Below are 24,409 nucleotides of genomic sequence, written 5' to 3' on the forward strand. Positions count from 1 at the left end.
CATTGCCTCTTCCCCCACCACCCCCATCATTGCCTTTTCCCCCACCACTCCATCATTTCCCATTCCACCATCTCCATCATTTCCTCCTCCCAGCACCCCCATTATTGCCCTTTCCACCACGACCATCATTGTCTTTTCCACCATCATTGCCCATTACACCATCTCCATCATTGCTTTCTCCCCACCACCCCATCATTGTCTTTTCCATCACCTCCATCACTGCTTTCTCCCCCACCACCCCCCATCATTGCCCTCTCCCCCACCACCCCCATCATTGCCTTCTCCCCCCATCACCTTCATCATTGTCCTTTCCATCACATCAATCATTGCTTTCTCCCCCACCACCCCCATCATTGCCCTCTCCCCCACTACCCCCATCATTGTCGTTTCCACTGCCACCATCATTGCCCTCTCCTCCACCACCCCCATCATTGATTTCTACCCCGCCACCTCCATTATTGTCCTTTCAACTACCACCATCATTGCCTCTTCCCCCACCACCCCCGTCATTGCCTTTTCCCCCCACCACCACATCATTTCCTCCTCCCCCAGCACCCCCATTATTGCCCTTTCCACCACGACCATCATTGTCTTTTCCACCATCAATGCCCATTACACCATCTCCATCATTGCTTTCTCCCCACCACCCCCATCATTGTCTTTTTCATCACCTCCATCATTGCTTTCTCCCCCACCACCCCCCATTATTGCCCTCTCCCCCACCACCTCCATCATTGTTCTTTCCATCACATCCATCATTGCTTTCTCCCCACCACACCCATCATTCCCCTCTCCCCCACCACCTTCATCATTGTCATTTCCACTGCCACCATAATTGACCTCTCCTCCACCAACCCCATCATTGCCTTCTCCCCCACCACCTCCATCATTGTCCTTTCCACTGCCACCATCACTGCCCTTTCCACTGCCACCATCACTGCCATCTCCCCCACCACCCCCATCATTGCCTTCTTCCCCAACATCTCCATCACTGTCCTTTCCACTGCTACCATCATTTCCCATTCAACAACCTCCATCATTTCCTCCTCCCCACCACCCCATCATTGCCCTTTCAACCACCATCATTTCCTTCTTCGCGTCATCCCCATCACTGCCTTCTCCCCATCACCCCCATCATTGTCCTTTCCATCACCTCCATCATTGCTTTCTCCCCCACCACCCCCATCATTACCCTCTCCCCAGCACCCCCATCATTGCCTTCTCCCCCACCACCTCCATCAATGTCTTTTCCATCACTGCTTTCTCCCCCACCACCCCCATCATTGCCCTCTCCCCCACCACCCCCATCATTGCCTTCTCCCCCACCACCTCCATCATTGTCCTTTCCACTGCCACCATCATTGCCTTCTCCTCCACCACCCCCATCATTGCCTTCTCCCCCACCACCTCATCATTGTCCTTTCCACTGCCACCATCATTGCTCTCTCCCCCACCACCCCCATCATTGTCCTTTCCACTGCTACCATCATTGCCCATTCAACCACCTCGATCATTTCCTCTTCCCCACCACCCCATTATTGCCCTTTCGACCACCAACATCATTTCCTTCTCCCAGTCATCCCCATCACTGCCTTCTCCCCATCACCCCCATCACTGCCCTCTCCTCCACCTACAAAGACACCTCCCGCAGCCACAGCATCACCGTTGCCAGCAGCTTCCTCTCACTGGCACGCGGGCCGTGGCACTGAATGATGTTGTCATCCAGCCATGCTGCTGACTGTGTGAGACAGAAAGCACGGGTAGGAAGCAGAATGGATCGCTGCAGTTCCGCTGCCATTTTCTTTTGTAGGCAGCGGAGCTGCAGGGATCTCTCCCTGCCCAGCCAAACATGAGGGAAATATGGTCAGGGGTCCCCCAGAGCCTCAGGGCCGGATAAACATGCCAGATTGCCCTGATTACAAGCTTCCCTGTAGGGGCGGTATGTCAGCCCCAGGCACATCTGTTGCGGTCTGACTCCGGCGGGCCCCCTCACTCCTCGGGTCCCCATAGCAGTCGCGTGGCCTGCCGCCATTGGTGGTACGCCACTGCCCACATAGTATAATGGCCCCACATAGTGCTACATACAGTATAATGGCCCCACATAGTCCTCCATACAGTATAATGGCCCCACAGTCCCCCACACAGTATAATGGCCCCACATAGTGCTCCATACAGTGTAAGGGGCCCTACAGTGCTCCAGACAGTGTAATGGCCTCACATAGTGCTCCATACAGTGCAATGGCCTCACATTGGCGGCACGGTGGCTCAGTATTTAGCTTTGCAGTGCTGGGGTCCTGGGTTCAAATCCCACCAAGTATGTTCTCCCTGTGTTTGTGTGGGTTTCCTCCGGTGCCAATAATACCTGTAAAGCGCTGTGGAATTAATGGCGCTATATATATTAGTAAAATAAATAAACATAATTGGCCCCACACTATGGTCCCACATAGTGCTCCACACAGTATAATTGACTCACAGTGCTCCATACAATGTAATGACCCCACATTGTACTCCATACAGTATAATAACCCCACATAGTGCTCCATACAGTATAGTGGCTCCACATAGTGCTCCATACAGAATGGCCCCACATAGTATTCCATAGAGTACATTGGCCCCACAGTGTTCCATAGAGTCTAATGACCGTACATAGTGCTCCATACAGTATAATGACCCCCACATAGTGCTCATACAGTATAATGGCCCCACATGGTGTTCCATAGAGTCTAATGGCCCCACATAATGTTCCATAGAGTCTAATGACCCCACATAGTGCTCCATACAGTAAAATGGGCCCCACATAGGGCGCGTTGTAATGACGTAATTGTGCCCAACTGCCGAAACAGTTGAAAGTGTGATGGCGACTGACAAAAGATGCCGCAGTATGTCTGAAACGCGTTGCATCATGTTCGTCATATCTATGACCTCCTCTTCCATGGAAATTATATTTTAATCTTTCTAAATAAATGTAGAGTTTTAACTGGAGCTGGAAATATCCTTTTTCCCTTCGGCTGACACACATTTGGTTAGCAGGAAATGTCCGTGCTCCTGCACATTGAACCGTAACAGGTGTGTTCACATCTACTTTATAAAGGACAGCCCACAATTGGACATCCCCAGCTTAATGCATTCAAGTCACCATAGAAAACAGAAATAGTGTATATTCACCTCCTGCCGTGATGCCATTTCAGCAATGTCAGTGCTGCATCAGGAGAGCGATGCAACCCCGCTGCAGCTCTTCAATATCCCACTATGGTGGGCTGACAAAATAGTAAAAGCTGCAGCTAACCAGGGGACACTAATTGGCTGCTGCAGCCTGCAGAACAGGGAATTTTGCTGGAACTGCGCTTCTGCGGGACGCGTGTATGCAATGTTTTTGATTTATCTGGGGTCCTGAAGGGATTAAACTGGGGATATCCAACAGTGGACCATTCCTTTACGTTGGCCCGACAGCCATATTTCCAGATTCCACCATACACATAAGAAATCTTTGTCAATGGCTTATCGTCGCTAAAAACTCCTGACACTGTTAGGGGGCAGTCAGGATACATATATATCAAATGTTAAGTCGGTCAGTGGATTCGGTTGAGCCATTCGTAGACCATGTGGCTTTCGGCTGGAAACGGCATTTCTGAACCAAAAAGGAATATTAAGAGAGTCTGGCATCGCTTTCAGGCATCGGGGTGGTGCAGTGGTTACAGTCACCGTTCACTAGACAGTGTGGTCACTCCCCTGCTCCATGACTGACAGCTGGTTCTGAACACATACGGTGATAAGACGACTGTCGATCCAAGTGCCAGAGAGCGACTATACTTGGCTCACTGTGTAATTATCGGTTACTGTAACGGCTTCCTGCACCGCCCCAATGCCTGGAAGTTGAGCGGCTGCAGCAAAGATAGGATTTTATTTTCTCCCTGTAGCCACTGCTCCGAAATCCGGCCAGGCATTGCTTAAATGACATTTACCTGCAGATTAACCCTCTACCCAGATGTATGTTTCTGGAGGTCACAGGTGCTCTATAAATAAAGAGACTTAAAAAACTATAAAAAAAAACTATAAAAAAAATAAAAAGACTTAAAAACCAGAATTTATAATTCTAGATACTAAGGAGCGCCGTCATGTAAGCGAAGTCAAAGAAAGCCTCATGTGCAATTGTAGGAACATCACTCATATGACTGACGATATACAATACTGGTTCGGGTGGTCAAAAGACTAAAAAGTTAAATTGCAAAATGGTCGACAATTATGTCAAATTCCAGTGTGAAGTTCAGCTCTGCAGCACAGACTGCTGTCCTAGCAAGGGAAGCACCGTGCAGACCAAAGTCCGCTCATACATAGGTGTATATAACGATTTTACGCTGCAATTATTTTGCTTTTCTAAAGAATTTTAGATATTATCGTATAGAGATGAAGCAGGTTCACACAAACAGATTACCACATCACAGAAGAAAACAGTCATTTCGTTATATCACCCAACAAGGTTACACAATACTGATGCACGGCTATAAAGGGACAGGTCCACCCTTACGACCAATATTTTATGTTTTTTTCATTCCAATGCATCTATAAAAAGTGAAAAATTGCAAAACTTTACAACTTTATAAATCTAATTTTTGTCGTCAGCTCCTTTGCAAACCTATGTGTCTCCATAGAAACATATAAACACTGTGCACTCTGATTTTACTATCACACACCCTTTTAATTGGATCCCTCATTTTTTATTTTCTTGCATTTGACAGGTTCACAAGAAGCAGAAGCCAGATCGCAGGATCAGACTACGAGCGATTTGTTTGCAGTCTGTTGTTATGGAGACACAGAAGCCTGCATGGGAACTGTAGACGCAGTACAGAAGTAGATTTTTATTTTCATTTTTTCCATTTTAGATGCATAAAAGATTAGATGCAAAGATGGACTTTACCTTTAAATAAGAAATTCATGCATGAATCACATAGAAATGAGTCCTTATTCACACGTCTGTGTACATTTTGCAAACATTTGTGTTTCTAGTGTCCATTTTCATCATCTGAGAGTTATATCCATTTTTATATGTACGAGAAAAACTAATATATATAAAAAAATGTAAAAAAAAACGTACAGCATGCAAATGGTGTCCGTCTGTGATTAGTACTTGGAATAGCGTGGAAATCAATCGTCTGATTTTTTGGGGGCTTAAGAGAAAAATGGATTACATACAGGTGGTAAAAACAACCAGAAAAAAAAGGACCAGACACAAAGGTGTGAAGAAGATTAGGGGAAAACAACAACACACAGAGTCCTTGGTACCTGTAAAACTGAAGTTGGCGTTTGGGACTCCCATATCGAGCACTTGGGAAGCATGAAGGAAAAGAGAGAGATTCCACACATCACATTGCAAAATTCTGAAAAGCAAGTTCTGAGCGCTGCGGATTTATCGCGCGCCCTATCCGTACCTGGTACAACAGCGCCACCTACTGAAAAATGGGAAAGTGGACACAGCTTGGAGGGTGCAAAGGAATGGGCACTTATGACAGCTGCCTATACTTATATATTAGCACATAGCAACTAGCAACACTTCTCCTCCAGGACATGTTCACATGGGGTGGATACCCTGCAAACATACAATCCGGTTATTAGGGGCAAAAGCTGGGGCGTATCACAGCCAACTGAAGGAGTTACCAAATCTCATTCTTGTGCCACAAAAAAAAAAAAAAAAAAAAAAAAAAAATACATCCAGAACCGAGCTGCGGTGAAAATAGGTCACAAAATTCACCTGTTATACACGCAGAATTTTATTATGCCTCTGAATTATGAACATAGGAAGAGGGGTGTGCACCTCATCACAAATGCTACTCCAGTGCATGCAGGGGTAAGATTTGTGGCGTAGCAAACACTGCGGCTTGTCATGAATTTGACGAGTGGTGGTCATTCTTCCCGAGGTCCCCCAATTTTTAAGCGCTGGGCACAAATGGTGTGAGAACTAGTGATGAGTGAACGTGCTGGGATAAGGTGTTATTGGAGCATGCTCGGGGGCTAATCGAGTGTCTTCGGGGTGCTCAACAATTATGTTTGATTCCCCGCGGCTGCATGTATCGCAACAGCTGCAACACTTGCGGGGATGTCCTGTTTGTTAGGTAATCCCCACATGTGATGTAGCAGTCGGACAGCCGCGGGGACTCGAACATATTATTCGAGTACGTTGAAGACACTTCGTTACCACCCAAGCATGCTCAGATAATGCCTTATCACAGCACGTTCTCTCATCACTAGTGAAAACACTAAGAATCGCTAACAAAGTCTCAAGTTTTGCCAAAATTATATGCCTTTCCAAAGCTTTTTACTCCAGATTAGTGATGTAAAGGCGTTGATGAAACGGGCCCCATATCTTCTGAATTTGCACTAAAAAACTATTGGAATGGGTTTCTTGTTGTGCCAAGTCGCGTTCATGTGTGATATGTAACACCTTGATAAATGGCAACTGAATTGGGAAGGTGGTGTTTTTTTCTGCTTTTTTTTTTTTTAAATGCTTTTTTTTTTATTTTATGGAACATGTCATATTGGCTATGGTCTCAGATCTGCAGGCAGGATGTTATAGAGAATTTGGACATGAAGAGATTGATATATATTTTGTGTGTGAAAAGTTTCAGTACAGCCTGCATTATAGTCAGAAAAATCCATGTTATTTGTATGTAAAGGAGTCCAGTGGGTGGGTCTACCAGTGACTGACAGCTATCTCTGAAGGCAGTTATACAAGGTAGATTGTCAATCACTAGTAAGACCGCCCACTGGACTCATACATACAAAACACCAGGGATTTCGATTAATAAAATACAAATTATACTGAATATTTTCATACAAAACCATATATCATTTGGCTCAGCTTCCCCTTCTGTCTTCCATGTTGTCCGCAGATGGGACTGCATGTACAATCTGACAGGGTCCCTTTAATTAGGGTTTGTACATATTTTTTCAAATAAAAGGGGCCAATTTAGAAAAGTGATGCAAAAGAAAATCGGCCTTTCATGCCAAGCGCTATTTAAAAAGAGAAAGTTGATTTGTTAAGTCACTTTTTATTTTAGATGCACTGGATCAATAAAAGAAATTGGTTGCAAAAGTATACATATCCTTCATATGCGCTGCATCTTACAGACGTCTACGTACAGTACATTAAGAAAATTAAGACTAATAATTTTCCATCTGTGATGAGGGCAATGCTGTGCAAATACTGTCGGAAAATAAAAGAAATAGAAACTTTTATGGTTGAATACACAATTACCAATGTAATAGGGACTAGGAAACTGTCCTTAGAAATAATTATGGAAATAACTCAGCATTGTCCTGTACCTCTGTTATTCCTACTGGAAAACTATGAATACACTGACAACAGGTTTTACCATTTCTTTTGTTAGTCAGCGCACACGCTCTCTGACAAAGGAAATGGTAACATCTAGTTGATAACTTAATCACATTTTTTCCAGGAGAGATTAACAAGAGGAACAGCACAGTGTCCAGTTATAAGAAAAAATGTTCCACAACTGTTATTTAGGGAAAAAGAAAGTATCTCTTTATTTCTTTATCCTCCAGGCATCACAGAGTTATGACTCTTATGTAATATACTTCATTACCTTATTTTGCTTCCCTAGCACCATGCTCCTTTAGAAGTTCCTTTCAGCTGCCGCTACAAAAAGATCTGTCCACGCTATCCAAACAATAAGAGTACGGGAATCTCCCAGTCTGAGTACAGGGAGGGGCAGAGAGGCTCAGACAGGGAAAGCAACTACACAGACTGATAATGTTGCTGTTAAATTCAGCTTTTAAAGAACCACAAAAAGCGTTGCAGACAATACAAGAAAAAAAATTGGACAAATGCAAAAGTCAATACCAATGTCTCAGAGCTCAAAAACGGACAGTGCCATAAAGAGTACTTAGCTTTACCATGGTGCTACCTGCCAACGTGTGCCGCGCGCTTCACGAGGCCTTTATCTTTGTTACACAATTGCTGGACTTGGGGACCCCTCAATTATATCATTACATTGCACTTTACAGGCACTATGCACTTTTGAGCAGGATATATTCTGGTCCTTTGAGGTCTCTTATTTGCTCAGCTTTTTATCTCGCTCCTTCCCTGTGATTTAACAAACGTCTGTTGTCCTTCACACATGAGCCCTCTACGTGCTTTTGTCTTTTCAGCTGTCTGTTACATTTATTATGCTGTATATATCTGTATCTCAATGAAATGTGTTAATTTTTTACTTAATTATGTTTGGACAATAACTCTGAGGCTTTTGTAGGATTTAAGACTTTTATGTCCATATAAACTGTCTCTGGCATTTGAATCAGGCATATGGCCAGCTTGGTTAACATTTGCTATGTATCAGTGGATCAAGTGTTCTAAGCTAAGCTGGACAAGCCTAGTCGAAATGTAGTTGGAAGGATGCAAATCGTGTATTTGCAGTCATATTACCGCTCGCTCCTGGAGCCGGCACCGGAGAATCCTGGCATCGTGCAGTGACTACAGTGACTGCAGAATTGTACCCTAATGCTGGAAAACCCCATTAGCTATCCCTACACTATATTCACAAATCTATGTAGGGGACTTTCCCTGTCTGAGTTTGGGGGAGGGACAGAAAGAGGAATTTCCATACTGTGGATATAGTGGACAGATCTTGCTGAGCAGCAGCAGAAAGGAGCTACTAAAGGAGCACGAGCTAGGTAGTTAAAACAGCCCTGCAGCATAGTGCTGAAAAACATGGATTTTTGTGAGAACTCACCGTAAAATCCTTTTCTCAGAGACGCTCATTTGGGGGACACAGTTACTGTGGGTGTATGCTACCGCCATCTGGAGGCTGACACTAAGTAAACAACACAAAGTTAGCTTCTCCTATGCCGCCTATACCCTCGCCCCAATTGCGGGCGTAAACCAGTTTAGTGCAAAAGCAGTAGGAGAATAACGAAAAACAGCCTTTAATGCAGATAACAATAAGTCTGGAAAAGATCAACCTTGACATCAACAAAAAATGCCCATTAATTAAGTAAACCAGAGCCAACTTGGCTAACAGAGTGGGTGCTGTGTCCCCCAATGAGAGTGAGAGAAGAGGATTTTACGGTGAGCTCTCACAAAAATCCATGTTTCTCCTTCGTCTCATTGGGGGACACAGGTACTGTGGGACGTCCTAAAGCAGTCCCTGGGTGGGAAGTTGACTCCCCAATCTAAGCCACATGCACCTCCTGTCTAAAGGTGCGCCACCACTGCTTGGAGAATCCTTCTACCTAGGCTCGCATCTGACGAAGCCTGAGTATGGACACTGTCTTGCACACCTGTTCCGTCGAAGTCTGGTGCCGAAGCGCACAAGAGGCGCCCACTGCCCGAGTAGTGTGCGCTCTGATCCCTGCTGGAACCGACACACCCCTGATGCAGTAGGCCTCCTGAATAGTTAGACGGATCCATCTGGCTATGGTCGATTTTGAGGCTGCGAGTCCCTTCCTGCGCCCTTCGGGGAGCATGAACAGCGTGTCCGTCTGAGAAAAGGGTGCCGTCCGGGCCACGTACCTCCTGAGAGCTCTCACCAGGTCTAACGTGTGAAGAGCTTTTTCCACGCGATGTACTGGTGCTGGACAAAACGAGGGCAAGACAATCTCCTCATTAATGTGGAAAGAGGACACGACCTTCGGCAGAAAGGGGGGTGCTGGTCTGAGCACCACCTTATCCTTGTAGAAGGTGAGAAAATGTGCTCGGCAAGACAAGGCCGCCAACTCAGAGACTCGCCTAATGGAAGTTATCGCTACCAAGAACACTACTTTCCGGGAAAGGTACGACAAAGGAATATCTTGTAGCGGTTCAAAAGGGACTTCCTGCAGAACATTCAGGACCAAGTTAAGGTCCCAGGTGTCCAGGGGCACATTATAGGGCAGTACCAAGTGGGAGACTCCCTGGATGAAAGTTCTCACTTGCATATTGGCAGCAATCCTTCGCTGGAAAAGGATGGACAACGCCGATATCTGCCTCCTAATGGAGCTCGGGGCCAAACCTGAGTCTAGGCCTGACTGGAGAAAGGCCAAGATGTTGGGAATCGAAAATGTCAGTGGGGAAAAACCACGATCTCGACACCAAGCAAAGAAGACTTTCCAGGTGTGATGGTAAATCTTCGCCGAGGTAGCCTTCCGGGCGCTAATCATTGTAGCTACCACATTGCGGCTGAACCCAGCCTGGGTCAGAATCCAAGATTCAAAGGCCATGCCATCAAACACAGGGCCCCTGAGTTCGGATGGAAGATCGGGCCCTGGGCCAGTAGATCTGGGAGCTCTGGTAGCAGTCAAGGAACGTCGGCGAGCAGCTGCACTAGATCTGCGTACCAAGCCCAATGGGGCCAGTCAGGGGCCAGCAGAATTGCTGGAACCCCTTCTGTTTTGATCCACTTGATGACCCTCGGGAGCAGCGGCAACGGGGGAAACAAGTATGGAAGGCAAAGCTGGTTCCATGGCAGAACCAACGCATCCACGGCGATCGCTCTCGGATCCCAAGCGACGAACACGGGCACCTTTGCGTTCCATCCTGGAGGCCATAAGATCCACATCCGGTGTTCCCCACCATTGGCAAATCTGCTGGAAGACCTCGGGGTGCAGAGACCATTCCCCCGATGTGACATTCTGCCACCTGAGGAAGTCCGCCGTCCAATTTTCCACGCCCGGGATATGGACTACCGATATTACCGAATGGTTCCTCTCGGCCCAGCAAACCACGTGTCCTACCTCACGCATGGTTGCCCTGCTGCGCGTGCCCCTTTGTTGATTTACGTAAGCTACCGCCGTAGCGTTGTCCAATTGAATCTGGACGGGACGTCCTGCTAGAAGATGCTGAAAATGTTGCAGTGCCCGCCGGACCGCTCTTATTTCCAACAAGTTGATCGGGAGGCGTGCTTCCTGTTGCGACCATTGCCCCTGGGCCGTGTGGTGGCGGAACACTGCTCCCCAGCCGAGGATGCTGGCGTCGGTTGTGATCACTAGCCACTGATCCGGGGGAAAGGGTTACCCCTGAAGAAGGGAGGACCTGATCGTCCACCACCTTAGCGACTGCCTGACCTGCGAGGATAGCCGGCACTGATGATCGAGCGTGAATATGTTGCGTGCTGTAGGGGGCGAAGATGAAATTGGGCAAACAGAATCGCTTCTATTGCTGCCACCATCTTCCCTAGTACCCTCATCCCAAACCGAATGGTGTGCGGAACTGGTTGTAGAAGCTTCTGGACTCCTTGCCGGAGCGCTAGGGCTTTGTCTTGGGGGAGAATTACCAACCCTCGGGAGGTGTCGAAGATCATCCCTAAAAAGGAAATCCTCTGGGCTGGGACAAGGGAAGACTTCTTCCTGTTGACCAACCACCCTAAGCAGGATAGGGTATCAAGCGTGATGCTGACATTCTCCTCGCATGCCCGAATTGAGGGGCCCTTCACCAAAAGGTCGTCCAAGTATGGCAAGACGACTATGCCCTGAGAGTGTAAGACGGCCATCACCTTTGTGAACACTCTGGGGGCAGTGGCTAGCCCGAAGGGCAGTGCTGCAAACTGGAAATGTCAGCCATTGATGGCGAACCGCAGAAACCTCTGACGTGGAGGAAAAATGGGGATGTGCAAGTAGGCATCCTGGATGGCCGATATAACTGAACGGAGAGATTCCATTCGGAAAGGTTTGACCCTGATGAACTTGTTCAGGAGCTTCAGGTCCAACACCGGCCTGACTGTCCCGTCTTTTTTGGGGACCGCGAACAGATTGGAATAAAACCCCTGAGCCTTCTCTTGCTCTGGTATGGGAATAATGACTCCGTTGCGCTGGAGTGAATTGATGGCCCCTAGCAACGCCCTTGCCCGGGGCTCCACTTTGGGAAGTCGGAACAGAAAAAATCGTTTTGGGGGATGCTTGATAAACTTTCTTGTACCCTGAGGACACCAATTCCGCCACCCATGAGTCGCGTGCTACCGCGACCCAGACATGGCGAAAGTGGATCAGGCGGCCGTCTACTCTGCTGATGTCGCCTAAAAGGTACTCCGAGTCATTTAGCTGAAGCTCTCTGAGTCCTGGCTCCCCTCGCCCTGGGCTGACGAGCCCACATTCTGCCCAATGGGTTGGCTCTATATGAGACCTGTCGCTCCCTATTCTGGTTGGGGCGACCTGGAGCGGCAGAGATGGCCGCTACCGTCCACCCGGGGTTGCGAAAGGCCCGAAACCGTGCCTGAGCTTGGCGAAACGGCTGCTTGACCCTTTGTTGCGGGAGGAAGCTGCTTTTTCCTCCTGTAGCATCGGAGATTAGTTGGTCTAATTTTTCTTCGAACAGGCGGCCACCCTGAAAAGGCAGGGAAGTCAACGACTTCTTGGAAATTGAATCTGCCCGCTATGTAGCTAACCATAGGGCCCTCCTAATGGCTACCGCATTTGCGGCCGCAAGCGCGGCACAATTGGCCGCGTCCAAGGAAGCGTTTATTAAGTAGTCACCAGCCATAGCGATTTGACTCGCGATCTCTGATACCTCTGTAGGCAGGTCTCTATCCTGCAAGACCTTGTTCAATGATTCTGACCAAGACATCATGGCCTTAGCTACCCACGTTGCCGCAAACGAGGGAGAGAGTGCTGATCCTGATGCTTCAAAAGCAGAATGCGCTAAATTTTCTATGAGCCGATCAGTGGGGTCCTTGATAGAAGAACCGCTAGGTACAGATAACAAGGATTTCGAGGCTAAGCGCGACACTGGTGGATCCACCACTGGGGATTCTGCCCACTTCTTACAGAGCTCTGGAGCAAACGGATATCTTGCCTCTATCATCTTCTGTCCCGAGAAACGCTCATCCGGCCGTTCCCTGTGAAGCTGCACTATATCCTTAAACTCTGGGTGAGAGCCAAACACTCTATGCGGTCGCTTAGCCCGCTTAAAGGATACCTTATGGCCTGAGGCCAAGGGGACGTCATCTTCAACCCCCAGAGTCTGATTAACAGCATCAATGAGACTGTCAACTGTTTCCCGACACCCCGGGGTATCTAGGTCCAGCTGCTCGTTTGAGTCATAATCTGAACTCTGCCCGCTCCCGACAACTGGTGAAGGCAAGCGTGATGCCGAACTCACAGATGCCGAGGCACCGGATGGGTCGGGAGACGCCATGAGGGTTCGTTTCTTTTGCGCCTGCCTGGAATGAGAGCGTCCCCTGCAGGCCGGAGGTTCTTGTGAGATGGAGAACCCCTCCCAGATTGGCGAGCCACTATCCTTGCCTCTATCTGGAGCGTGAAGAGACTCGATCACCTTTGTAAGCGACGCCATAGACTGCGATAGCGATAAGGCCCATTCCGGAGGATTTGAATCCCTGGGCTCGATTACAGGGGAGGACTCCTGGGCGCGTTCGGAGTTGCAGGCTTCGCATAATTTATTGCTCTGCGCCCGCGGAAATGAGGCCCTACAGGTGATGCATGCAGCGTATAGGAATGTGTGCATCTTCCCTTTCCCAGCCATATTGTATCCGCCCTGCCTCAATCTGCTAGGGGCTGTGGGGAGAAGGGGGAGCAACCCTGGCTGCCGTAGCGTGCCTCTCGCAGTCGGGACGCACTTAACCGATCCTGTGTCCCACACGTGCTCTCCTGCCGTGCACAGTCCTGCTGAGGGCGGGCCGACCGCTCTTTCACGGTCGCGGACTACCCTGAAGCGAAGCCGGGGCCTCAACTTATCCGGCGTCCGCCCAGGCTCCAGAGGGCGGGCCACCGGAAGTGACGTCGCGCCGGGAGGGCGGGACTTCCGGCCGCGGCCTACCACCGGCCGAAGCTGCGGGCTGGTTTTTTGATGCCCACCTGCGCCAGGCATCGCCTCCGCTGCAGTAATGCGTGAGGGACTGCTGTGGGGCCGGGGAAGGGAAGGGAAGAGGCGGGGGCCTGTGCCGGGACTCCTGTCAGCTCCTGCTGACCGTTTGAAGATAAGGGCCCCGGCCCTCTGGACGCCACAGGGCCCTCCCTGGCCATCTCAACCATACCATCTAGCAGCCAACTTCTCCGATCAGGTAGAAGGGACAGGGGGGGTGGGATCCAGGACAGTGCAGGCACCCTAACTCCATCCGCCTTACAGGGCTGAGGAGAGGGACCGTCCGCCGCCTTGCAGCACCGCCGTCTAGCGTTGGTGGAGCAGTGGGGGCCGCACGGTCTAGTCTTGTGCCTCTGTACAGCCCATGATTTCAATACCTAGGGGTGGTCAGGGCTAAGTCCAACATTGTGTCCCACGTCGCAGGAGAGGATACGTGGAGGGATACTCGCACGTGCTCGCCCGTTGATGGTCTGGGGAAATCGGACCCTTTCAATAGGATCCGTTGCCCATGTCTCATCTTCATAGCCAAAAAAAGAGTCTGGGGAAAATGGCCCATATATGTCGCACGTTGCGGGAAAGGATACGTGGAGACGATACTCAACACGTGCACGCCCGTTGTTGGTTTGGGGAGATCAGACCCTTTCAATAGGGTCCGTCGCCCCTGTCTTATCTGCATGGAAGAGAAAAAGGAAGAAAAAAAAAAAAAAGAAGTCTGGAGAAAACCAGAAACGTGTGCCTCCAAAGGACACTAAGCATAAAACTGGTTTCCGCCCGCAATCGGGGCGAGGGTGTAGGCGGCGGCGGAGGAGCTAACCTTGTGTTGTTTACTTTATGTCAGCCTCCAGATGGCGGTAGCATACACCCACAGTACCTGTGTCCCCCAATGAGACGAAGGAGAAATAAAGTGATGAAGAACATTACAAATTAAACTCATAACTTACTCTGTCATTAGAATTGTCAGTAAGGCGCGCCAAGCCAAAATCATTACATTACAGGTTTATTAGCAAATAATGCAATGCAAATACTACAACTATCAATACATTACAAATAGATTACATATATACGTAACTACACTAATAAAATAGGATAATTAAAAATATAATAAAGTATAAGACTATTAATGAATAATAATCCGTGGTAACACTTACCTGTAAATCATTCCTGGAGAGCCAGTCTGTCGCAGTGATAGTCTAGCTGGGGAGTCTGTAGTGGATTCCGGATACATGGAGCCAGTGTCGGGGGCTGTGCTCAATGCGATGGTCGCCTTCTAAAAACTAACACAAAAAATGCAGAAACTTAAAATTTGAAAATCCCCTGCCAAAAATAATAACATAATGTATAATTAACTTGTACTACATAATATGACAAGGCGCCGCTGCATTATAGGATGGGGTAGACAGTGTAATATATTAAATAGGGGTTGTGCACACTCTGAAAAGGCAGTTTAAAAAACAAACTTGTAAATTCCTTTAATATAGTACAGACTGGGTCAAGCAAAGGGCGACAATTCTGAAACAGTACTTTTGAGTGCGATCAATAATGACATTGTTTTTCCAATCAGCAATTTTTCCCTATTTCCACTTAGTAACCAATACAAAACATCGAAGGGTAAATTATGTATTTATTAGTCTCCATTGTTTGAAATGGGAGTCATACAGAACTATAACAGAAGTTAATAGACTGCGTTATCACATTTTCGAAGTTTTACAGTAATAAGGAGTAACTGCACTCTGTCTGCCCACCAGAGGGAGACAGTGTACAGTAGAAGGAACACTGCAGTAAAAAGTTCTCAGTTTGTAACTAATGAGTCTCAATGTCACAAAAGTCGTGCAACAGGCGCATCCGCGGGAAAACAAAGATTTACACAGGTTATTGTATAACCAATCCGCTATTTCTTTCTTGCTTTTGATTCCTGTTCACATTGTTACAGAACCCCCCAGCACACCGAATAGGAAATGCATGTATGATAGGTGCAATGTGAGATGCATACCCCTAAAACAGCAACCGACCGGCTGCGACCCCCTGGGCAGAGGTAAACAAGATATTCCACTTCTGACCTTCCCCCACCTTTGTAAATCCCACAGCTATTGTAATGTATGTATGGCATCTTAATTGGAGCCTGTTATCTACTGGCATGACACACATTGATTGTCCTGCCCTATGTATGTATATATATTCTGAAACCGATGAGTAAAATGTTGTTATACTGGAAATACAGGGAGTAGCAGTGTCTTTTATATGTTCCCATGTTACAAAGCCTTTCGAGCCAGCGTCCTTCATTCAGAAGCGAGTAAAAGCAGAGTGGACCTCCTGAAACACGGGGTGGTAATGTAAAGAGGTATTACAGCACAGAAGACCCCGTTACACTGGTGGCAGCAGTGGGATATCATACCTCGTCTATAGGAGTAAAGGACTGAATGGAAAACAACTACCAGAAGTAAAAGAGGAATACATTAAAAGACCTGGTGGAAGCTCGAGGGTTAATCGCCAGCAACAAAACAAAAGCGGATTTGATCGCAGCCATCATGGAACACGACAATGCAGCGCCCCCCAATGTGAACGTGGAAGAGACTGAATTCCAGAGGGAGGTAAAGAGCAGACTTGCGTTCTATGGCCCAAACCCTGCAGTAGAGATCGTAGGAGAGGTGATGGCTGATGTGCGTACTGATCTGAAGGAAAAGTTGGCAGAGCGGACCAGGATAGAGCTAGCCAAGATGGAGATGGCAGAGCGGACCAAAGTAGAGCTAGCCAAGATGGAGATGGCAGAGCGGAGAGAGGAGAGTTAGCGAGCAGGGGGAGCTCTGGCCTCCGCCCAGGTACAGTCAGCAGTAAGCCACAAAAAATCCAGTATAATGCCTTCCGACAGTTGGGGGAGGCAGAGGAAGACATTGATGGCTTTCTGCAGGACTTTGAGCGGCAGTGTGCCCTTCCTCAAGTGAAGCCGGAGGATTGGGTTCAGGTTCTGGCCAGCAAGCTGACAGGTCGGGCAGCTGAAGCGGACGCCTATCGCACGGTACTTGATGAGAACTGTATGGACTATGAGCGGGTCAAAGAAGTGATCTTGGCCTGGTACGCGCTGGCACCAGAGGCATAACGCCAAAAGTTCCGCAGACTTATAAAACAGGTAACAGATTCCCATGCTGAATGGGCCAGTAAACTACGGCGGTCACTGCTACAGTGGGTACAAGGGAGCCAAGCAACCACTAAGGAGGACGTCCTCCAGCTCTTCTTTACTGAACTAAACCCCGAGACACAAGAATGGCTTCGGGACAGACGGCCAATGACTCTTGAGGAGGCCGCTCGTCTGGCCGATGAACATCATGAAGCCAGGAGGTCTCAGTTGTCAGATCAAAGACTGTCACTAGGGGCCCTCCCATGGATCTGGAGGCCCCTAAACCACAGAAGATTGTCGGGGGACCAGCTAAAACCCTGGCTTACCAGAGTCCCCCTGGGATGCGATGCCACACCTGCCATCAGCTGGGCCACCTGCAAAGACAATGTCCTAACCGGATTCAGCGTACCCAGCGGCCAAAGGCGGGAACGGCTACTGTCAACCGTGTCTCTGTACACTACTACCAGGGTGAAGCTGACCCGGCATTGGGGGCTATGACTAATCCGGGGAAGAAAGAGATGGAGGAAGTGCTGCATGAAGTACAATAGACCCGTGCAGACAGCCCGGGCAGATAATCGACAACAGCATCGACAGGCGGTGTGGGTTAATGGGAAATGTATGCAGGGACTAAGATTCCGGAGCGACTTTGACCCTTGTGAAGCCTCATCTCATCCGTGACCAAGAGAAGATGGACCGGACAGTGGCCGTCCGTGTAGCAGGGGGAGCCATACATCAACTGCCCACTGCCAGGATTCACCTGAACTGGGGAGTCGGGGTTGGCCTTGTTGAGGTCGGCCTGATGGAGGATTTGCCTGCAGACGTCTTGCTGGGAAATGACTTGGGGCCCATGTTGTCTGCATTCTCGGTCGTCCCTCTGGCTGAGACCTATCCTGTGACCATCCGGAGACAAGCTCGAGCTGCGGAGGCGAAATCACACTCAGAGGAGGCCCAGGTAAGAGACCCCAGCCCTACATGTATCCCCATAGCCAGACATTTCTTGGGCCACCCCAGCTGAGTTTAAAAGTGAGGTACTTGAGGATCCCTCATTACAGGGGTATCGTGGGGAGGCACAGGAGGGGAGAGGAGTACTGGAAGGGGAACAGTTTGTATAGCATCAGGGACTCCTCTACCGGGTTACAGAGCAGCGCCACACAGGGACGAGCCCCACTATAAAACGACAGCTGGTAGTTCCCAAGAAGTATAGGCAGGAGCTAGTGCGAATCTCTCATGACATACCCTTGGCCGGGCACCTCGGCATCAGTCGCACCAGGCATCGTCTAACACAAAACTTCTTTTGGCCGGGGTAACCTATGATGTTTGTCAATACTGCCAGACCGGTGACAGTTGCCAGCGCAATGACAAGAGGGGAGATCACTGCAAGGCCAAACTACACCCCCTCCCCATTGTGGAGGAGCCATTTAGCCGAGTAGAGGTCGATCTGATAGGGCCGTTAGCCAAACCCAGTCCATCAGGGAAAAAGTATATAATGACAGTGGTAGATTATGCCACACGGTATCCAGAGGCGGTTGCATTACCTAACATGCTGGCAGAGACAGTGGCGGCTGCCCTGCTCCAGGTTTCCTTACGGGTTGGATTTCCCCGGGAGGTTATTTCGGACCAGGGTACCCAGTTTACAGCAGAGGTGACCAACCAACTGTGGAAGCTGTGAACGTTTTAACGGAACATTAGAACAACTCATTGGGACTTTTACCAGGAGCTACAGGGACTGGGAGAAATTCTTGCCATATCTCCAGTTTGCCTATCGGGAGGTGCCCCAAGAATCCACGGGGTTCTCCCCGTTCGAACTGTTATTCGGGAGGCGGGTAAGGAGACCCCTAGACTTAATGCGAGAACACTGGCAAGGGGAGGGAACCATAGAAGGGATACCTATTGTGCCCTATGTGCTGGAATTCCGGGACCGCCTACAGGAGCTGACTCAGGCTGTACGTGGGAACATGCAGGCGGCCCAACGGCGCCAGCGCATATGGTACGATCGGAGGGCCAGAGAACGCACCTTTGAGATTGGACAGAAGGTCCTGGTGTTAGAACCAACTAGGCAGAACAAGTTCAAAGCTGCATGGCAGGGGCCCTACCAGGTAGTGGGGAAAATAGCTGACACCACCTACAATGTCGCCGATTGTGACGACCCCAGGATTAACCGCATGTTCCACGTGAATATGCTGAAGCTCTACCGGGAGCGCCATGAAGAGGTAGTGGACATCTGTACACCCGAAGCAGAGGATTTAGCAGGACTCCCCTTGCCTGATGACTTAGGGGAGAGGACTCCGTCTACATGGGACCAGGTACACTTGGGAGAGAACCTAGGGCCCCGGGAGAGACAGCAGGTGGAGGCGTTGTTGAGGCAGTGACAGAGGATGTTTTCAAAGAGACCGGGGTACACCCACCTGGCACAACACAAGGTTGAGACCAAGGATCAGACCCCCCTGAGACAACCCCCCTTCCGCATCCCTGAGTCTGTACGAGAAGGGATGCGACAAGAGATAGAAGAGATGTTGCGTTTAGGGGTCATTGAAGAGTCAGATAGTCCCTGGGCATCCCCCGTAGTGTTAGTGCCTAAGGATGGGACTACCCGATTTTGTGTAGACTATTGCAAGTTAAGTGAGAAAACGGTGACGGATGCGTATCCAATGCCGCGGGTGGATGAGTTGTTACACCGGCTGGCGGGGGCAAAGTATTTGACCACCATCGATCTATGCAAAGGCTATTGGCAGATCCCTTTAAGTCCTGACGCTATTCCCAAGTCTGCATTTGTCACCCCGTTAGGCTTATTCTAGCTTCGAGTTATGCCATTCGGGATGAAGAATGCCCCACGACCTTCCAGAGGCTGGCTGACCGGCTTCTGGATGGTCTCCAGGACTATGCTTGTGCCTACCTGGATGACATCGCCATCTACAGCGCAACATGGGATGAGCATCTAAATCACCTAGAGACAGTATTGGACAGGATCCACAAGGCCGGAATCACCTTGAACCCCAACAAGTGTCACGTGGGCAAAGCAGAGGTTCAGTATTTAGGACATTGGGTGGAAAGTTGGAAACAGCGACCAGAACCAGCCAAATTGAGGCCATAGCCAAATGGCCCACCCCACACACTAAAACCCAGGTCATGGCATTTCTAGGGACAGCAGGGTATTATAGGAAATTTGTCCCCAATTACAGCAGCGTAGCCAAGCCCCTCACTGATCTGACCCGTAAGAACCTCCCCCGCCAGGTAACCTGAACCCCTGAGTGTGAGGAAGCCTTCCCCCAGCTAAAGGACGCCCTCACAAATACAGCGGTATTGGCCGCACAAGATCCAACTAAACGTTTCCTTGTTCACACAGACGCTTCTATGTTTGGATTGGGGGCAGTGCTGAGCCAAGTCGGGCTGGATGGTCAAGACCACCCGATAGCTTACCTGAGTCGGAAACTATTGCCCCGCGAAGTAAGCTATGCGGCCATCGAGAAGGATTGCCTGGCAGTAGTATGAGCAGTCAAGAAGTTACAACCATATTTGTATGGACGACAGTTTTCCCTAACGGACCATAATCCCCTAGTGTGGCTTAATTGGGTCTCTGGAGACAACGCCAGATTACTGCAGTGGAGTTTAGCCCTACAACCTCTAGACTTCACCATCCACTACAGACCCGGCAAACAAAAAGGTAATGCCGATGGACTAAGTCGACAAACGAAACTTATACCAACTCCATAGACATCGGTCATCCCCCAAGCCGATCCGATAAGGATCAGACTGTGTATGCCGATCAAGTCGCTGAAAAGGGGGAGCAGTGTTACAGAACCCCCCAGCACACCGAATAGGAGATGCATGTATGATAGGTGCAATGTGAGATGCATACCTCTAATGTAGCAACTGACCGACTGAGACCCCCTGGGCAGAGGTAAACAAGATATCCCACTTTTGACCTTCCCCCACCTTTGTAAATCCCACAGTTATTGTAATGCATGTATGGCATCTTAATTGGAGCCTGTTATCTGCTGGCACGACACACATTGATTGTCCTGCCCTATGTATGTATATATATTCTGAGATCGATGAGTAAAATGTTGTCATACTGGAAATACATGGAGTAGCCGTGTCTTTTATATGTTCCCATGTTACAAAGCCTTTCGAGCCAGCGTCCTTCATTCAGAAGCGAGGAAAAGCAGAGTGGACCTCCTGAAACACGGGGTGTTAATGTAAAGAGGTATTACAGCACAGAAGACCCTGTTACACACATGTCCAGTAATATTCCATTAGATTCCGCAGGAATCAATTGGGGAAAAAAGTTGTGCCATTTAGTCAATTATTTCCTAACTGAAGTCTGCCGGATCCGATTTTTTTTTTTTTAATATTGGGCATCAATGGGCAACAGATCCTAGCAGCAGCTGGACAGACTGGTGGCCGATGAGCATTCAGTTCGTGCCATTACTGATTAATCACACAGAGATGTTCCAATTTATACAAGAGTCATTTCAAAGACCAAGGTCAAATATTGTGGTTTTGTCAAGGCTTTGAGCAATTTTCCAAAAATCACCTTAAAACTGCAACATGCGAACTAATCTTAAAAAGGTTAAAAGGGTTCTGCAGACACATAATATTGATGGATTTTCTCTGGGATAGATCATCAATATCAGATAGGTGGGGGTCCAACACCAGTCAGTTGCCAGCAGCTTTGTCAGCTGTGAACATTGAAAAAAAAAAAAAAGCAACACTTCGCATTACCATGACCATGCAATGTGTGGCGGCTAGAGATGAGCGACTTTGCCTTTTTTAGGGTCGAGTTGGGTTTCATGAAACCCGACTTTTTCAAAAGTCGAGTCTAACGAAATCGTCCGACTATCGGGAAAAGTCGAAGGTCCGAATGAAACACGAAACCCAATGCAAGTCAATGGGGAAGCAAAGTCTGCAGGGAGTGGAGGACAGTAAACACACCTACATGCAGGACCGCTTTTTTAAAGTGCGCGAAAACACTCTCTCGACGCTGCACGTCATCTCGTTGCCCACAGTGTATGTCCTTGCTCAGTGGCTGAAAAAAGTCACGTGCAAGCATTCTGGGAAATCCGACTTTGGCGCTCGTTTTGCCGACCGCATGGCCGACTTCACGCTGTGGTCAAGTTTCGGTTGGTGAAACACGACTTTGCCATAAGTCGGCGCCTTATGAATCTGGCCGACATGTTTCGCTCAACTCTAGTGGCGGCCACTGCCGAGTACTGCGCGTTAGTGCCTCTTCAAGAGAATAAAGCCACCCATACACAGACTAATGTTGGACGAACCCGTTGATATCGACGGGCCAAAATGCGAATGTGCATGGAATTCCTGGTCAATGTATTGTCAAGGAAGATAATGATCCCACATGTCTGATTGTTAACTGCTGTTCCTTTTGTTCTCCCCTAGATAAGCCTCTCGAAAAGACGTCTGTCGGCGGCTTTCTAATAATTCATGTCCGAATGAGCGCTTCTGTGTATGCAACAGTAGGGTGAGATAGCTGTAGGCTGAACAATCGGCCAAAGTATCACTTGATCGACAGCCATTTCAGGCATATAGCTGGACTTAGAGCTGTTCTGCAGTACCCGGCAGTGGCTGCTACACATTACTATTTACATTCCTTATATAGCGTTATATTCCGGAGCGCTATACATTCATCATCATCGCTGTCCCCAATGGGGCTCACAACCGAAATTCCCTATCAGTATGTCTTTGGAGTGTGAAAGGAAACCCACGCAAACATACAAACTCCTTGCAGATGTTGTCCTCGGTGGAATTTGAACCCAGGGCCCCAGTACTGCAAAGCTGGATTGCTAACTAACCACTGAGCCACCATACAGTGCTAACCACTGAGCCAATAATGTCTATTAAATTATAACAGCTAAATTGGTGAAAGTGCCATGCGTTGGACCTTCACTGGTCCGATACTGATGACAAATGTTCAATATCATATGCCTGAAAAATTCCTTTAAGGATCGTTTTGACTGCTTCATTGGTACCACACCCTTATGTTCCAGCAAGCAGCCTGACGAAATGACATCTTGGAAGACATCTCGAATAAGGAAAGTGCTATTTGCAGTTCCTGTGCTGCCTGACACGGAGAGCTCGTCTGGGATCCTCCTGCTAGTCATGCACACAGAATTATATATGGATGATCTTGACTTATGGCAGTAAACATACCCAGCAGGATCCCGAGGAGACGCACTTACATTCTGATTGAGAAAGGGAAAAACAAACAACTTAAGAACATTTCCTGCAATATCATTGACTTTTTCTGTGTCGTGCGAGTTCTTCTGCCTGGTAAAGCTTACAGCTCGGTTTTTCGTCATCTGGGAATTGGGTACAATGCAAGTTTGCATAAAGTAGATAGGACCGTGAGATTCAATAGCAGAACTACTGCAAATTGGGAAAATAGTCGCCATCATCCTCACTGTGCATTGCTACAAGACTAAAAAAAGTTTTGCCAAGTGAGCAACAAAGTTGTCCAAAGTTCTCAACTCTACAGGGTGGGCCATTTATATGGATATACCTGGGTGGGCAATTTATAAAGTTGGATCCAAAATGGCCACCATGGTCACCACCTATCTTGAAAAAAGTTTCCCCTCTCCCATATTCTAATGTGCCACAAACAGGAAGTTGATATCACCAACGATTCCCATTTAATTTAGGTGCATCCATATACATGGCCCACCCAGGTGCATCCATATAAATGACCCACCCAGGTTTATCCATATAAATAGGTCTTTAATGCAGGTAACAAGTTGATTAGGAGCGTCTAACTGTTCTGTAGGAGCCAGAGCTCTTAAATATTTGATCCGCTACCAACCATTATTTCTCACTGCAAAATGCAAATAAATTTATACAATGTGATTTTCTGGATTTTATTTTTGATATTCTATCTCTCAATGTTAAAATTAACCACACTTAAAATTATAGATTTTTCATGTCTTTGTCAGTGGGCAAACTTACAAACTCAGCAAGGGATCAAATACTTATTTCCCCCGCTGCATAAGGTGGGCAAATTTTAAATGGATACACCTGGGTGGGCCATTTGTATGGATCCACCTGGGTGGGACGACTTCAAAATGGCCACCATGGTCACCACCCATCTTGAAAAGTTTTCCCCCTCCCATATACTAAGGTGCCACAAACAGGAAGTTGATATCACCAACCATTCCCATTTAAATTTAGGTGTATCCATATACCTAGCCCACCCAGGTCTAACCTTATAAATGGCCCACCCTGTATATCTCCTTTCCTGAACCACTTTTTCTTTATGTTGACTTATGATTAAATCAAAGTGAAACCCTACATAAAAAAATAAAATAAAGCGTCCCTTAATGGAACTAATGAAAACAAGAACTGAGTATAGGAGGAAACCCAAAGTTTTTTTTCCACTGCCTCAGAAAAAAAAAATGGCATCATACGTTCCCTAAAATGTAGTCGTTGCAACCTACAACTTGACCTGCAAAAATATCAGAGACTACAAAGGAAAAATTAAAACATTACAG

At 48.1% G+C, this 24,409-nt stretch overlaps 1 protein-coding gene across 12 annotated transcripts in view; it reads right to left on the reverse strand.

Annotated features, from left to right (window-relative positions):
* Window positions 1-24,409, reverse strand: part of KCNAB2 (potassium voltage-gated channel subfamily A regulatory beta subunit 2) — a 356,959-nt gene that overhangs the window by 233,986 nt on the left and 98,564 nt on the right. For 5 of the 12 annotated variants that reach the window (XM_073561780.1, XM_073561782.1, XM_073561776.1 and 2 more), the window contains exons 2-4: window positions 14,950-15,075; window positions 5,427-5,447; window positions 5,281-5,322 (exon numbers count right to left, since the gene is read on the reverse strand). In XM_073561780.1, the coding sequence (XP_073417881.1) occupies window positions 5,281-5,322; window positions 5,427-5,447; window positions 14,950-15,026 (140 nt within the window). In that variant the 5' untranslated portion in view covers window positions 15,027-15,075. Of the gene's footprint in view, window positions 1-5,280; window positions 5,323-5,426; window positions 5,448-14,949; window positions 15,076-24,409 lie in introns of those variants that run through there. The other 7 variants (XM_073561784.1, XM_073561788.1, XM_073561783.1 and 4 more) reach the window with 3 other exon arrangements.

This window comes from Dendrobates tinctorius, unplaced genomic scaffold (genome assembly GCF_039654945.1).
Source record: "Dendrobates tinctorius isolate UK_male_01 unplaced genomic scaffold, ASM3965494v1 ptg000326l, whole genome shotgun sequence".
Classification (NCBI taxonomy): domain Eukaryota; kingdom Metazoa; phylum Chordata; class Amphibia; order Anura; family Dendrobatidae; genus Dendrobates; species Dendrobates tinctorius.